General features: G+C 40.8%; 1 protein-coding gene across 4 annotated transcripts in view; it reads left to right on the top strand.

Annotated features, from left to right (window-relative positions):
- Nfxl1 (nuclear transcription factor, X-box binding like 1) overlaps positions 1 to 9,679 on the top strand; it is a 40,916-nt gene extending 31,237 nt beyond the window's left edge. For all 4 annotated transcript variants that reach the window (XM_052735100.1, XM_052735102.1, XM_052735101.1 and 1 more), the window contains 5 exons: positions 633 to 702; positions 4,753 to 4,857; positions 6,595 to 6,681; positions 7,430 to 7,483; positions 8,880 to 9,679. In XM_052735100.1, coding sequence (XP_052591060.1) covers positions 633 to 702; positions 4,753 to 4,857; positions 6,595 to 6,681; positions 7,430 to 7,483; positions 8,880 to 9,053 — 490 coding nt within the window. In that variant the 3' untranslated portion in view covers positions 9,054 to 9,679. The remainder of the gene's footprint in view (positions 1 to 632; positions 703 to 4,752; positions 4,858 to 6,594; positions 6,682 to 7,429; positions 7,484 to 8,879) is intronic.
- The last annotated feature ends 6,067 nt before the right edge of the window (positions 9,680 to 15,746 follow it).

Here is a 15,746-nt window from a genome sequence, read left to right as displayed (position 1 = left end):
CTGACATTTTTACTTTAGACTTGTGAAAATCAGAGGTTTGTGGGAATGTCTTCAAACTAGTTTCCAACTCCCTTGGACAAGTTTCCATCTGTTTGTCAGCATTTTCCAACTTTTTCATACAATAACAACTCATAGTTAATTTTGGAACTGCTTGGAAATCACTGACTTGATGTTTTTCACTTTTATTTTTGTAGTGGTTTTTCAAAGTAGTTGCATATAATTTTTAGAAATCTAATTTTTCTGTTGTTCTTGAGTGTTTACTTTCTCTTAGAATTTTTTATTATTTGTGTGTGTGTGTGTGTGTGTGTGTTCATGCACATACACACTTCTGCACACCATGACAATGTGTGGAGGTCAGAGGACATTTAAGGAGTCATTTCTCTTCTCTTCCTTTAAGTGGGTTCTTCAGATTGAACTGGGTTGTCAGACTTGTATAGCAAGTGCCTTTCCCTGCTGAGGCATCTCTCCAGCCCTCATGGTACCTTGAGTTGAGGATAATTGTTATGGACAGAATTTAAATGTTCTGTGAAAAAATGAATTAAGATACTTTTGTGGGTATGCTTGAACGCTTAGAAAACATATGAAGAAATAGACTTTCGTTTGAATGTCATCAAAATTTTTCCTATTTTTAGAAAAATAACCACAGCTGATATAAATGAAAAGAACCTCCTCAGTTGTTGCAAAAACCAGTGCCCCAAAGAGGTAAGCTGTAGTTGGTAATTGGGTTCCTTGCACATTGCTCCTCTGGGTTCTCCTTGTTGGCTCCCTCAGTTCAGGTCCTTTCTAGGCCACTGTAAATGTGCTGTCTAAAAATGCTTAGGGTGGATGCACATCTCTGTTGACTTGGGCTGTCTTAGTTTGAGTTTCTATTGCTAGGGCCACTACAACTCTTATAAAGGAAAACATTTAATTGTGGCTCTCTTACAGTTCAGAGTCCATTATATCATCATGGTGGAACATGGCATTGTGTAGGCAGATGTGGTGCTGGAGAAGTAGCTTGAGAGTCCTCTCTCTTGCAGGCAACAGGAAGTGGTCTGAGATGCTGGGTGATATCTTGAGCATATATGAGACCTTTAAAGCCTACTTCCTCAGTGACATACTTCCTCCAAGAAGACTACACCCAGTTCAAAAAGGCCACACCTCCCAATAGTGCCATTCCCTTTGGGGGACCATTTTATTTCAAATCACCACAGGGATTTAGGACTAGAAGTGACTTTTTATTTTTATTTTTTTAAAAAGAACAGTTTTAAAGCTAGCTTTTAAATTGTACTGCAGAAAGTACTGACTCAGGGCTTACTGTCTAAAATAGGATTCAAAATATAGATTAAAACTGTGAGCCACAGGCAGTTAGATAGTAGATTATTAAAAACAAAACCATGTGTACACATGTATGTGTTTGATTTTAAAAGTGAAGTATCACATAGGTCTCGTATAATATAAGAAGAGAACAGGAAACACTGAGTATGAAGGGACATGGAAGCGCTGAATGAATGTAGGTGATGAGCAGGGATTATTATGAGTGAGGACATGAAGCTACTTGTTTTTCTAGTTCTGATTCTGTCTTGAGATTTTTGTTAGTTTGTTTGTTACGGTGGTGGATAAACCCATAGAATATATTTAATACTGAAAGTGTAAAATTTAATGTGAAGCTTCACAGCTTCCCTTTTGAATGCTAATTCTGTTTATAAGTCCATTAAGTTGTATAGACTTTGGGTATGGTTTTTAAAATAACATTTTAAAAATACAATGAAATGCCACATGTACATAGCATATATTTATGATAGGAAGTCAATATTTTATAATTCTACCCTCATTTAAAAAAAAAGGCATTTGCTGGTGTCTCAAAAGTCTGTCAAAGTCTGGTCCTGAATGCAGTTCTTCCTCTCTATTCTAAACGTTACCACCACTTACTGTAAAATTTTTAAAATTTTTTACTGGGGGGCAGGGGGTGCTTGTGTGCCAAGGTGCATGTGTGTGGGAGTCAGAGAACAGCTCTGAGGTGTGGGTCTCCTCAACCTGTAGGTAGTTCTGGAGATGGAGCTGAGATTGTCAGGCCTGGTCAGCAAGTCTGAGCAGTCTGATCTGCTGAGCCATGCCACTGTCCCTTAGGTCTTGCTGCGGGGGTGTGGAGCTGTGAAAACTTTGTCTAGGATTTAAAAGCAGATACTTTTGTGATTTGTTTGTTACGTTTGTCTATCTCTTCTGTCATATGAGTGCTCTGTTGTGGATAAATATTTGGATTATTTCCAGTTTGGGTTCTTAACAAACACACTTGTGCCGGCTAGTCTTATGTCAACTTGACACACAACTAGAGTGATCTGAAAGGAAGGAACGTCGATTGAGAAAATGCCTCCATAAGAGCTAGCTGTGAGGCATTTCTTAACTAGTGATTGATGGGGGAGGGCCCTGCCCATTATAGGTGGTGCCATCCCTGGGCTGGTGGTCCTGGGGTTCTATAAGAAAGCAGGCTGAGCAAGCCTTGGGGAGCAAAGTCAGTAAGCTGCACCCCTTGAAGGCCTCTGCATCAGCTCCTGCCTCCGGGCTCGTGCCCTGCTTGAGTTCCTGTCCTGGCTTCTTTTGATGATGGACTGTGATGTGGAAGCTTCAGCTGTGTAAACCCTTTTCTCCCCAGCTTGCTTTTTGGTCATGGTGGTCGTTGAGACAGTAGAAACCCTAACTGAGACAGCCCTGCTATGAGCACTTGCTGTTGTGTCTGCACAGGTTCCTGTAGGCACATACAAGTGGTCCAGGTTGGCCTGGGCGGTGGTGGCGCACACCTTTAATCCCAGCACTCGGGAGGCAGAGGCAGGTGGATCTCTGTGAGTTTGAGGCCAGCTTGGGCTACAGAGCTACACAGAGAAACCCTGTCTTGAAAAACCAAAAAAAAAAAAAAAAAAAAAAAAAGTTTCAGTTCCTTGCCCACAGGGAATGTTTAATTTCAACCCTAATAAATCATATTGAATAATTTACTTCCAAAACAGTTGTACCAATTTATTGCCAGTGAAGTTTTCAATTATGGAAAATTATCAGGTTTTCAGCTTTCGTTATGTGAAAGTCTATTGTTTCCCATGTTTGCCAATACTTGGTATTAGCAATTACTTTTTTTTTTTTTTTTTTTTTTGATATCTTAAGAATTTACTGATCAGTAGTGAGTGAGTGAGTGAGTGTCTCTTCAGGATTGTGGCATCACTTTTGCCTTTGGGTGTTTGGTGGACATCCAGCACAGTGTACTAGTGAACAAGTTTCACTTCCAGTTGTAAGCTGCAGAACTGGTTTGGAGTAGCTTATGGGAAAAGGTAGTTTAGATAGATAGATAGATGATAGATAGATAGATAGATAGATGATAGATAGATAGATAGATGATAGATAATAGATAGATAGATAGGTAGATAATAGATATAGAGAACATCTTAGGGAGGACATTGGGCATTGGTATACACAATCTGAAGGGAATGCTGTCTAGCTAGGCATTCAGCAGACAGGTTCTGTATCACCTGAAGGAATTGGTCTCTACAGTGAGACGTCTGTTCGCCTCCTCTCCTTGACTGCTTCACCTTGGGACTAGGGACTTATCTTGACATAGGTAGCTACAGACAGAAGGCAGGAAGCTGGAGCAGCCAGTGCAGCCATGGCTGTGATATCAACTCTTGATGTGGAGACTGAGAATATTAAAAATTTCTAATAAACAATTTACATAAATCATTGTCAAAGAAATAGGGGAACTGGTAGGTCCCTAGTTGATGACTTCTAGCGGTTCTTACTGGGGGAGGCGCGAGCACTATAGACTGTTATGTGAGATGGCAAGGGCAGATGAAGGATTTGAGGAAGATGTGTATCGTTTGGGGTCAGAAGACCCAGCCAGAGAAAGAGACTTTCGTGCTCCCAGTGGAGTGCTGGAAAGTCTGGGACTTCTGGTATCAGGAAGACGTGGTGTAGGGCCAGAGCTTTCCACTCTTCATTGACCTCCAGTGCACTGGTGGGGTAGAGCAGGCCCGAGTGAAGGACACACTGGAGTCCTGATTCATTCCTTCATTGGTTTTGTGTGCCTTTATCCCCTTTTCCCTTTAGAATCATTGATTTCAAAATGAAGTATAAGATTTGAATCGAGGAGAAACAGTCTTTCATGGGAAGACTTTCAGGATAGAAAGATAGTAAATAATTCAAGATAATTAAACTCAAACATCGTGACTTACTGAGTTGTCTTGACTCAGTAAATCTAAATAATAGGTGCCAATGTAGTGTCAAGGACAAATGCTTTAGAGTGAAAGGCTAAGCAATTGTGACAGTGACATCTTCCTTTCTCATGGAACAGCAGTATAAGGAAAAGGTGGTATTCCTGTGCTCCATGTGTTCCCAGTGATGCACGTTAGCCAGGTGCCTGGCCTCTGTCACACATGGCTTTCTTTATTGCTCCAGGGTTTGTCATTTCCAGGACTCTGTGCTTTGAGACAGCACTCATCACTTATACTTGGCTTACCTTCCCTTGGCTTAGTCACCTGGCTGTAGGGTGACAGTGTGACATTTACACTTGAAGTGGAGCTTGAGAATACTAAAATTTTCTAATAAAAATAATTTGTGTATATAATTATAATAATTAATCTGTCTAAAAGAGAAAAGAAGTTGAAGGATCACTTTATTCATTATTCTGTATTAATTGGCACTGTGTGGTGGTCTGTTAAAACAACCATTAGGAGAAAGGCAAAGAAGAGTATGACCAAAATGCAAATGACCAATTGCTTCTTTTAATTTTAGCTTCCCTGTGGCCATAGATGCAAAGAGATGTGTCATCCTGGTGAATGCCCCTTTAATTGTAACCAGAAGGTAAAACTTAGATGCCCTTGTAAAAGAATAAAACGGGTAAGTATTTTAAATGATAGAATTCCTGTTTGCCTTGCTTTGTGTGAGGGTAGTTTTTTGGCTTTAATTTTAAGGTTTTATTTCTATAAATGCTCATTTTTGTAACTTAACAGAAGAAAGATGGTTCTCTGTTGGCTCAAGCTCAGTGCGCTTTGGCATAGTACTGTTGTGTTCCAAACTGAAGTCTGAACAAGGTGCTGGTGAGCGGTAGATTGAGTTCCTGGATTAGGAAATGGTCTGGGATTAGGCTTGTTGTCCTTTGTCTATGAAGGCTTTTATTTGCTATCAGTATTTTCCTTTCAAAATAATTCCTTGAAAAGACTTTATAGTCACAGCCTCATAAAGTAGTACTCAAACCTGGAAAAGAAACTTGTAAGATAAAAACAATTACTGGAAGACTAATAGGTGAAAATTTAGTGACCAGAAAGATCATTCTACTAGAGTTAAGGCTGGTGGTGGTGGTGCACGCCTTTAATCCCAGTGCTCGGGAGGCAGAGGCAGGCGAGTCTCTGACTTGGAGGCCAGCCTGGTCTACTGAGTGAGTTCCAGGACAGAGAAGTTTTTTACTCAGTTCTCAGTTGACTTCAAATATGCAGGCTGAGACTCCTTAAAGACTTTTTAAATTTGAATTGATTTTTTTTATTTGACTTGATTTACCATGCTGCAGTTATAGTTGTATCATGTTATATTATGTGCTGGTGGTGATTTCTCGAGCAAATTGTTTTCTCTTTGCATTAATTCTTTATTACTCCATGCAGCAGATACTTAAGTTTTTATGTGGCTCTTGCATTTGCTTTATTTTTTATAAGTTTTCACTATGCTTTTCTATAGTAGGTAAATTCACTAAATTTATATTTAGTTTGATGATATTTACACGAAAATATTTGCTGAACTATTTTTAATGGGATGTCTCTTCAGTTTTCTGAGATCTCATGTCTTATCCAAGTGTAGTTTCCTACTCATTAGTACTTGGGTAGTGAAGAATTTTCATAGGGACTTAAAGATGGTTATGTGTAACTCTTGAGGAAAGCGCCAGACTCTGTTGGGCATGGAGCACTAACTGTGTGTGTGTGTTAGTGAGGTGGCGTGCAGCACGGTGGAGGCCTTGGCTTGTCACTGCCCTGCTCCCTCTAGTGCACAGTCTTCATAGGTGGTTGATAATGCTCCCCGGACAGCAGACAGGTGGAGCATTTCTTATCCCAGAAAGCTCTGTTGGACGTTACTGCTCTAGAACATTCTAGAACATTTCCTAGAATCTTTGGAAGAATAACAAGAAGCAATAAATATAAAGGATAAAAATAAAATTCAGCTGAGTTGGTAGAGGCATATAGTAAATTATTAAGTTGATTATTTTAATTTTATAGTTTTTATTATTTTAATTAAATAAAGTAGGGGACCCCTTTATTTTGGCTCAGTGGGTAAGAGGGTATATTGCTCTTGGATGGTTCCCCATGTCAGATCCCACACAACATCCTGAAACTCCAGCTCCAGGGGTTTCTGTGCCCTCTTCTGGCCTCTGAGTACTGCATTCTTGTGCATCTACCCCCAGTCAGAAAAAAGAGAGAAAATAAAGTGTTTTAAACAGAGAGAAAATAAAGGAGTGATCATTTGAACCAAGACACATAGTGGTTAGAGAATGTAGCATGTTTATAACCTTCAGCTGTTGGGTAAACTTTGCTGGTATACAGTTGTGATTTGAAAGAAAAATTGACTAAATTTTTCGATTTCCATTTGTAGGAATTGCCGTGCAATAAAATACGTGAAAATCAGGTTTCAGTGGAATGTGATGCAACGTGCAAGGAAATGAAGCAGAAAGCATCTGAGGTGATGTGGATAGATTTGTTAATAACGTGCTGATGACCTCTGCTCTTTGCTCTTACTGAAACCACTCGTGTTTATGTTACAAAGGGCCCCTTGTATAGGCTTATTTTGACCCTGAGCTGGTTTAATTGCTTGCTGTGTATCTAATTTTTTTGTCTTTTATACCATTTAGTGCATTTGCTCTGGCCCATAGCCACTTGTTTTAATGATACTACTAGCCTCCTGAAAATGTGGCTAACATAATACAAATGTAAGATTTGGGGATGGTTTGTAGTTTGAGATGTCTTCAGTGTTGATTCTGCCTGCCAAACCAACCAGTCCACAAATCATTGGTTTTGTTGATTCAAACAAAGGCTTGCCTTCCAGACAGGCATTTGAAAGAAATGATGAGTTTCTACTCTAGGAAAATGTGGCACTAATAATTGATTTTAGATTCTTAATATAGTAACTTAAGAGGAAAAGTTAAAAGTGTTTTAGTTATAGAGTCTTAATGGCTTGAATTATGATCTAATCTCATAGCTAGTAAGAGGAAATGTTTATGTCAATTATAACAATTATAACATAAAGTATATTCACTACCCTGAATCTGTTAGATGAAATCTTGGTAAAACTTCCCAGTATAATGTTTACATTTCTTAATAGGCTTTCCAATGTAAGGCTACCAAAAGTTGCTTTGGATTAGTAGAGCCTGGGTGGGAAGATGGCAGAGATCTGCAGATATCTAGTTAATTTTCCCTTTAAATGTAACTAGATTAAAGAAGCAGAAGCCAACGCCGCTCTGGAGGAAGAGAAACGACGGCAGCAGGTACCTCAGTGACGGGCACACTCATCTCTTCCATAGTTTTCCAGCCTGTAGCAAGGGTACTTCAGTGACGGGCACACTCATCTCTTCCATAGTCGTCCAGCCTGTAGCAAGGGTACCTCAGTGACGGGCACGCTCATCTCTTCCATAGTTGTCCAGCCTGTAGCAAGGGTACCTCAGTGACGGGCACGCTCATCTCTCCATAGTTATCCAGCCTGTAGCAAGGGTACCTCAGTGACGGGCACGCTCATCTCTCCATAGTTGTCCAGCCTGTAGCACGGGTGGCCTAGGCTGACGCAGTGCAGCCCAGCACAAATCGAGTTTGTTCTGTGTCGCAAAGTCCACTTGAAATAATTCTGATTTGTCTTGCTGAAAAATGCCATTTTATATTAAATGAAACCCACTGATAGATGGCCTTTAGGTGTAGCTTATGACTACAGTAATGAGTATGTTAATGAAGATTTACATTTTCTTCAGTTAAACTGTGTAGATAGAACATGTTTACTTACTGGTCATCATTGTTTAGGCAGTTGTGTCCTGTGGTGCATTATATTGTCGTTGTATGGGAACTCAGGGTGCTTGCCAGGACAAGAAAAGCCGGTATTTGACAAGGACTGTCTATTTGACCAGGCTGTCTTCCTTTACAATCAGTTTTCAGTTCTTCCTAAAATAGTCATGGGCATTAAAGTGTGAAGCATTTTCCTCTTAAAGAATTTTAACTGTATCTTTAAAAAGAGGGGAAAAGTATTTGATAAAGAACAGAATCTAGTTGAGGCAACTTTTTTTTCTTACTCATTTGGATTTTTGTGTTGTCAGTCACTGATCATATTTCCTGCATTATAAAAAGGCTAAAATTATGTATGGAGCATCTCTGCATTTTCAGGAATGTGCTCTTGAGGTATAAAATGGTGTTAGATTAAAAAAGCTATTGTCGCCGGGCGGTGGTGGCGCACGCCTTTAATCCCAGCACTCAGGAGGCAGAGCCAGGCGGATCGCTGTGAGTTTGAGGCCAGCCTGGGCTACCGAGTGAGTTCCAGGAAAGGCGCAAAGCTACACAGAGAAACCCTGTCTCGAAAAACCAAAAAAAAAAAAAAAAGCTATTGTCTGCATTTTAGAATCCTTTTGATTCAATCAGTTGCATGCTTAATATCAAAGACAGGCTTGCAGTCTGGAGAATCACTTTATTGGCATTCAGTTCTGTTCACTAACTAAACTAACATTTGTTGAATACAGTCAGTAGTGGATGAGAGGGGTTTTGTTGTTGTTTAAATCAAATTAATATATTTATTATACTTTTACTATCAACACATTTCTCAAATTGTTTAATTTTCATTTCAGTAGAAAGTTGGGAATCCGTGTATTTTTTGAGTTTAATGCAAGTGAAACTGTTTTGCTTTAGGCTGAACTGGAAGCTTTTGAAAACAGACTGAAGGGGCGCCGAAAGAAGAACAAGAAGAGAGATGAAGTGGCAGTGGAGCTGCCTCTTTGGCAGAAGTACAAGGCCTACCTCCTCCCGGTGTTTGGGGTCGTGGTGGCAGGGCTTGTGTGGTACATTGCCCATGGTCTGGATTAGCGAGTCTCCGTCTTTTGATATACCTCAGACTGGAGTTAGGGAGATGTTCAGTGTAAGACAGTAGAAGACGTGCACTGTAGAACATGATACACGTTCCATTTTTCCGTGTCTTTGTCTGGCTGTAGTTAGGACAGATAGTTAGCTTTATCTGAATTAGAACAGTTAACCAGGGGCAGTGAAATACTGTAAAGTCAGAGCTTAGCTGGCGGCGTTATATGTACTTCCTTAGTCTTTCCTTCTGATTGTTTCCACATTCAGTACTTCTGTTTTGTGAATCAGATAAAACTGAGCCGTATGTGCGGCAATGGGGGATTTCTCTGGTCATTGACGGGTTCTTCTCCTGATCATGGAACTTTGTACTTTTTTAAAGAATCTTAAACTCTAACACGAGGCTTTATAATTAGATTCCAGATTAGTTTATCAGAGAGGAATTTTATTGGTCATTGAAGCAAATTTTACACTGTATTCCTCAGAAAATATAAACATATGCCAGATTAGGTTCTTTATAGGAGGCTGTTTTTGTGCAAGAAACTGAAGTTGGCATGTTTGTAAAACTTGTATGTATCTTTTTATGAAAATAATAAAGGAAAACTAATATTTCTGAGCATTATGTGCTGAGCACAGGACTTGTGAGCTTTATGTACTTGATTTCATTTCTCTTTGCCGCCATTCTTGGTATGTTATAGCTGGGAATAATCAATTTTATGAAAACAAACTGATAGAGAAATAATCAGTAAGCCAAATTACATAGATTTGTAAGTCATTTAAAGTAGTTTTGCTATTTAATTTTTATAATTTCATTAAAAAATTTTGTGCCAAATTTGTGATAAAGAATATTTATTATTATTTAAAATACTCAGGAGCTCCTAGTTTTAGGTTAGACAGTTAGTATTGATGGCTCAATCTTTAGCAATATTGAAGAAAAAGAACACAGTAATATTGGTAATATTAGGAGTGATAGTTTAACATCACTCCAAAGGAAGATTGTATAGTTTGCATAAGATAGCAAGCAAGGCCGGGCGGTGGTGGCGGCGCACGCACGCCTTTAATCCCAGCACTTGGGAGGCAGAGCCAGGCGGATCTCTGTGAGTTCGAGGCCAGCCTGGTCTCCAAAGCGAGTTCCAGGAAAGGCGCAAAGCTACACAGAGAAACCCTGTCTTGAAAAACCAAAAAAAAAAAAAAAAAAAAAAAAAAAGATAGCAAGCAAGGAGACTCAGAAAATGAGTGTGATTTCATGTGATAAGTGGTGTTAAAAATAATAAATGGGGCTGGAGAGATGGTCAAAGTTAAGAGCACTGTCTGTTCCTCCAGAGGACTTGGGTTTGGTTTCTCAGCACCCACACAGGGCTCACAGCAGATTCATTCTTCAGTGCATGGGAATCTGATATCCTCTTCCAGCAGAAAAAGCACATCCACAAAACAAAAATAATCTCTATACACCAAACAAAATAAGACGAGAAATAGTATAGAAAATGATAGAAGGGTGGAAGGCTCTAGTGTTAGACCCTAAAATCTTGGGTCTCAAGTGGGCGCCCCAAGAATCCAGACTCCGGTCCAGTTGATGCAATAGCAAGAGTTGTTTATTGATGCGGCTCTACAGTCGGGCAAACTCTGCTCCAAAGAGCAAGAGTCACATCTCACCACAGTCACATAGGTACTTTTAAAGGAAAAACCCATAAAAGCCATAAGATTACAATTCCCATACAATTTTGTTTCACAAGATCATTGTTTGATCACAGAGTGGGTACAGTTACCTCCGCATGCACATTCTTTCCAAAACCTCAAGGGGGTATCAGGGCGGGAGTGGAGTTTACACAAAGGTCACAGTGGTCCTTCCAGGAACACTTGCAACTATCCCAGTCACAGTTGAGCATATCTCTTAACAGAAATCTTTTTACATTGTTACATTGTTGCAGGGGTGGTTGAGTAATGGCTGAGTCAGGTTGCCCTTGGAACTAGTTTTATTTTTAGTTCCTTATTCTCCTGGGGCTTTTGAGGGTGTAAGCCTGAAGGGTTAGGGTCTTTCACTAGTTCATTCAGGTGAGACAGCCCCTCAGAGAGACAGAGGTTTGAACTGTGACCTTGTCTGGAGACTGAGGGGAAAGTCTATGAGATGAGAAAGCAGTAAATGCAGTCACTAAATTTGGGACTTGATGCATTTGGCACAGCTGAAGATCGGAAAGAAGGGCTGAGAAATGAGACATTAAGTTAAATGTAAATTGAGAGGAGGCAGTGCTCTAGGCCAGTTCTGGTGGGGGAAAGACTATGCTAAGGGTTTGGGTTGTCTTCTAGTTGGAGTGGACAGCACTGAACAGTTTTAAGCAAGGAAGAGACTTGGTTTTTGCAATTGTTGGCTGCTGTGAGGACTGAAGACTGCTAGGGGTGATTCAGGGTGGGGCTCAGGGAATGAAGGACAATGGAGGACACCGTCAGGAAGTGGTCCAGGCTTCAAGCACCGGGGATTGTGATTCAGTTACATGGGACTCCAGTGACTGGGGATTATGATTCAGTTACATGGGACTCCAGTGACTGGGGATTGTGATTCAGTTACATGGGACTCCAGTGACTGGGATTGTGATTCAGTTACATGGGACTCCAGTGACTGGGATTGTGATTCAGTTACGTGGGACTCCAGTGACTGGGGATTGTGATTCAGTTACGTGGGACTCCAGTGACTGGGATTGTGATTCAGTTACATGGGACTCCAGTGACTGGGATTGTGATTCAGTTACGTGGGACTCCAGTAACTGGGGATTGTGATTCAGTTACATGGGACTCCAGTGACTGGGATTGTAATTCAGTTACATGGGACTCCGGTGACTGGAGATTGTGATTCAGTTACGTGGGACTCCAGTGATTGACCTGACGATGCTGCAAAAGTTTCTGTCCGAGGAGAGTTCGGGAAATGCAAGGAGGAAGTGAATACCTGAGGTCAAGGTGAAGTTACCTTTTGTCTAAATTCCCTGAAGTAGAATGCTGCCCTTTTGATTGTAGTGTGAGACAGCAAAAGGAGGAAAGAGAAAGTCAACCAATAGTCCCCAGGAATTGCAGAGGTAAAATTGTTCATCTTATTCTACTTTGACCTCGTGACATTAACACAATGTAAAAGTGGTAAGTTTGATGTTTATTAAAATTTGTGGAGCGTTTATATTGAAATTTTTGAGATTTTTTTGTTCTCAGCTTAAAACAGCTCCAGCACACAGTATTTGAATTTTCATTGCTTTTATGTCACATCAGAATGAAGCGTAATATCAAATCGGAGCCATTGTTGCTATTGGCAAAGGAACTTTATTGAGGCACAACACTGAGTGTATTTGCTTTTTGTAAAGTTCTTAATTCTTGAGTTTGGGGGCTTTTTTCTTTTTTCTTTTTTGGTTTTTGAGACAGGGTTTCCTCTGTGTAACAGCCCTGGATGTCCTGGAACTCACTCTGTAGACTAGACTGGCTTCAAACTCACAGAGATCCACCTGCCTCTGCCTCCTGACATAGAGTGCTTAAAAAACATAAATGTCGCTGAGTGGCTCAGTCTCCTACTTTTAAGACTTCTCTAGTAAATGGATTCACACCTCAGAGTACAACAGAGCATCCCCCCCCCCTTTTATTGAGGACAGATTTTTATTTTCTCACATAACATGTTCTGACTATGGTTTCCCCTCTGCTACTTACAGTTTCTCCTCTCCAATCTGGATTTACCTCCTTTCTGTCTCTCATTAGAAAACATACAGGGAACAATAATGAAACGAAATAAGATAAAAACACGTTGGAATAGGATGAAACAAACCAGGAAAAGAGCTTAAGAAAAGGCACAAGAAACAGAGACCCGCTCATTCACACTTAGGAATCACAAAAAATACTATAAGCCATAATGTATATGCAACCTGTATTGAGGGGAAGGGGGGAAGTCCTGATACGACATTATAAGACAAAGAACTTATAGTGTTATTAAGTTTGTTTTCTGTTGGCCATCTACTGCTGGGCATGCAGGAGTTCGTTTCTCCAGGGACACTCCCCTGGAAAAACTAAATTTCCATCTGCAAGTGGTTATCAGTTGGAGATTTCTTCCGGATCAGGGATGGAGGACCCCAGCTGGTGCAGACCTGTGTAGACTGTGTGTGCTGCCTCAGTCTGTGAGTTCTGTTAGTTCATATGTGCATAGGTCCTGTTGCTTTAAGTGTCCTTGGTGTCCTCTATACCCTCTGGCTCTTACACTCTTGTAGACGGATATTTCTCAGGTCCAGCCTGGCCCTGCGGTGTGGACGAATCTCTCCCACCCATGGTCCTGCAGCTGCTTATAAAATAATTACTCAGAGGCTTAATATTAATTACCAATTATATTGCTTATGGCTTAGGCTCATTATTAACTAGCTCTTATAACTTAATTCAACCCATTTCTATTAATCTATGTTTTGCCACGTGGCTTCGTGGCTTACAAGTACTTTCACATCCTGCTTCTCCTGGCGGTGGCAGCTCGAAGCGACTTCCCCACACCTCTTCTCCCGACTCTCCAGTTTGAATGTACCGCCTAACCTCATTCTGCCTCACCATTGGCCAAACAGCTTTATTAATCAACCAATCAGAGCAACACATGTTCACAGCATACAGAAAGACATCCCACAGTACACTCTATCTGCCTCCTTTGCTGCAGGGTTCCCTGAGCCTTGAGAGGAGGAATTTGATGGAGACATTCCATTTAGGGCTGAGTGTTCTGAGGTCTTTCCACTCTGTTTTATCTGGCTGTGGTCTCCGTATTTGTTCCCATCTGCTGCAGGAGGAAGCTTCTCTGATGATGGCTGAGCAAGACACTACGAGTATGACAGAATGTCATTAGGAGTCATTTTATTTCTCTCTCTGTCTCCCTCCCTCCCTTCCTCCCTCTCTCCCTCCCTCCCTCCCTCCCTCTCTCCCTCCCCCTCTCTTCCCTAAAGAACAGAGGTATTTGGTTTTACACTAGGTCTCCAGGCAATCTAGTCTCTGGTTCTTGGTCACCCAAGCAATGTTCAGTATGAGTTCCATCTCGTGGAGTAGGCCTTCAATCAGATATTGGTTATTCCTACAAACTTTGTGCCACCATTGGCCAAGCATATCTTGTAGGCAGGACACTATTGTAGATAAAAGGGTTTGTATCTTGCTTGGTGTTTATGTCTCTCTCTCTCTCTCTCTCTCTCTCTCTCTCTCTCTCTCTCTCTCTCATGTATACAGTGCTCTGTCTGCATGTATATCTACATGCCAGAAGAGGGCACCAGATCTCATTTCAAATGGTTATGAACCACCATGTGGTTGTTGGGAATTGAACTCATGACCTCTGGAAGAACAGTCAGTGTTCTGAATCTCTGAGCCATCTCTCCAGCCCTATGTTTCTCTTTTGGTAGCATGTTGAGTACCTTCCTGTACCAAAGACTCTAGAACATAGGAGTGAAGGCTCTGTAGGCCCAGATGTGACTTCTCCATGTTCAGTGAGGTGTGTGGGTGCTGTCTTCAGCAGTGGGGCCTTGCTGTTAGTTTGTGGAGAGCAGCCTATAGTCTTGACAACAGCCTGGGTTGTTTGGGCATTCCCGTGGGACCCTTTTGGCCAACAACCCATATCCATTCCCAGTAACCCATTCCTAGTACTGGAAGCTCCATTCGGTGACGAGATGGCCAGTTGGGACTCTGTCTCCCCCATTATTTGGAGATTTCATTTAGATCACCTTCAACATTAGGTTTCTCTCAAATGGCCCTTAATTTTAGTTTTCTCTACCCAAATTCTCTCCCTCGCCACCTTTAAGTTAATTTCCTATAAGTCTCTTTTAAAAACAGCTCTCAAAATCATTTATTTTAGCATCTTGAGATGTACGGTGTATAACTGTTGTCTATCGTCAAAGCATACCTCAAAACGGTGCACCAGAACATTAGACATCCTTTTTGCTGTGAGATCCTTAACTCTGAGGGTTCTGTTTGTCCGTAAGACTCGGTCAGACAAGATGAGGGTGCAGCAAATTTCCTATGACAAACTCATGTGGCTATTTTGTTTTGTCAGGAATCCCATAAGTCTCTTAATCTTTGTGTTTTTCTTTTAAATTATGCAACTAGTTTGATATATGTTTGAAATGCTAGACAGACTTTCAGAACGGTATCAGAAATGTTAATTTTTGGAAAATTAAGATTATTTAAGACATTAGACAGGTATTGCCACGTGTTTTTCTTTAAATTGAGGGGCCAGGGATTTGGTTCAGTGGTAGAACACTTGCTTAGCAGAAGTCACAGCTCTAAATAATGTAAGTTGAAGTCTTATGTGACTTTTTTAAAAGACTAATTCCAGTAAGTCATTAAAAATCACAGCGAGCACTCTTCGTAATTAACTTGAATATAAGACACATTTGATTTCTTACAGTATGAAAGTTAATTATTTCATTAACCCTCCTCCCTCCAAGCAGCAAAAAATACCTCAACTACTGGTTCTGATACTCGTGATAACTGGAGCTGTTAGAAGGGAGTTTGGGGGCATGTTTACCTTATCAGTACAGTCAGCTTTAGGAACACAGCACAGAAAATCAAGGGAGAGACCATGCTATTTAGCTACTTCAGTTTCATAGTTCCCACAACACTTCCACCAGGGGGCAGAACGTGGAAAAGAAAGAGACTCACAGGCGACGGTTGTCTGAATGGATGTACATCCACCCAGTGCTCCATCCACAGACCCAGGAACTCTGACCC

This window comes from Peromyscus californicus, unplaced genomic scaffold (assembly GCF_007827085.1).
Source record: "Peromyscus californicus insignis strain IS unplaced genomic scaffold, ASM782708v3 Scaffold_13__1_contigs__length_99412109, whole genome shotgun sequence".
Taxonomy (NCBI): domain Eukaryota; kingdom Metazoa; phylum Chordata; class Mammalia; order Rodentia; family Cricetidae; genus Peromyscus; species Peromyscus californicus.
The sequence above is the reverse complement of the archived record's forward strand: the minus strand, read 5'-3'. Positions and strand labels throughout refer to the sequence as shown.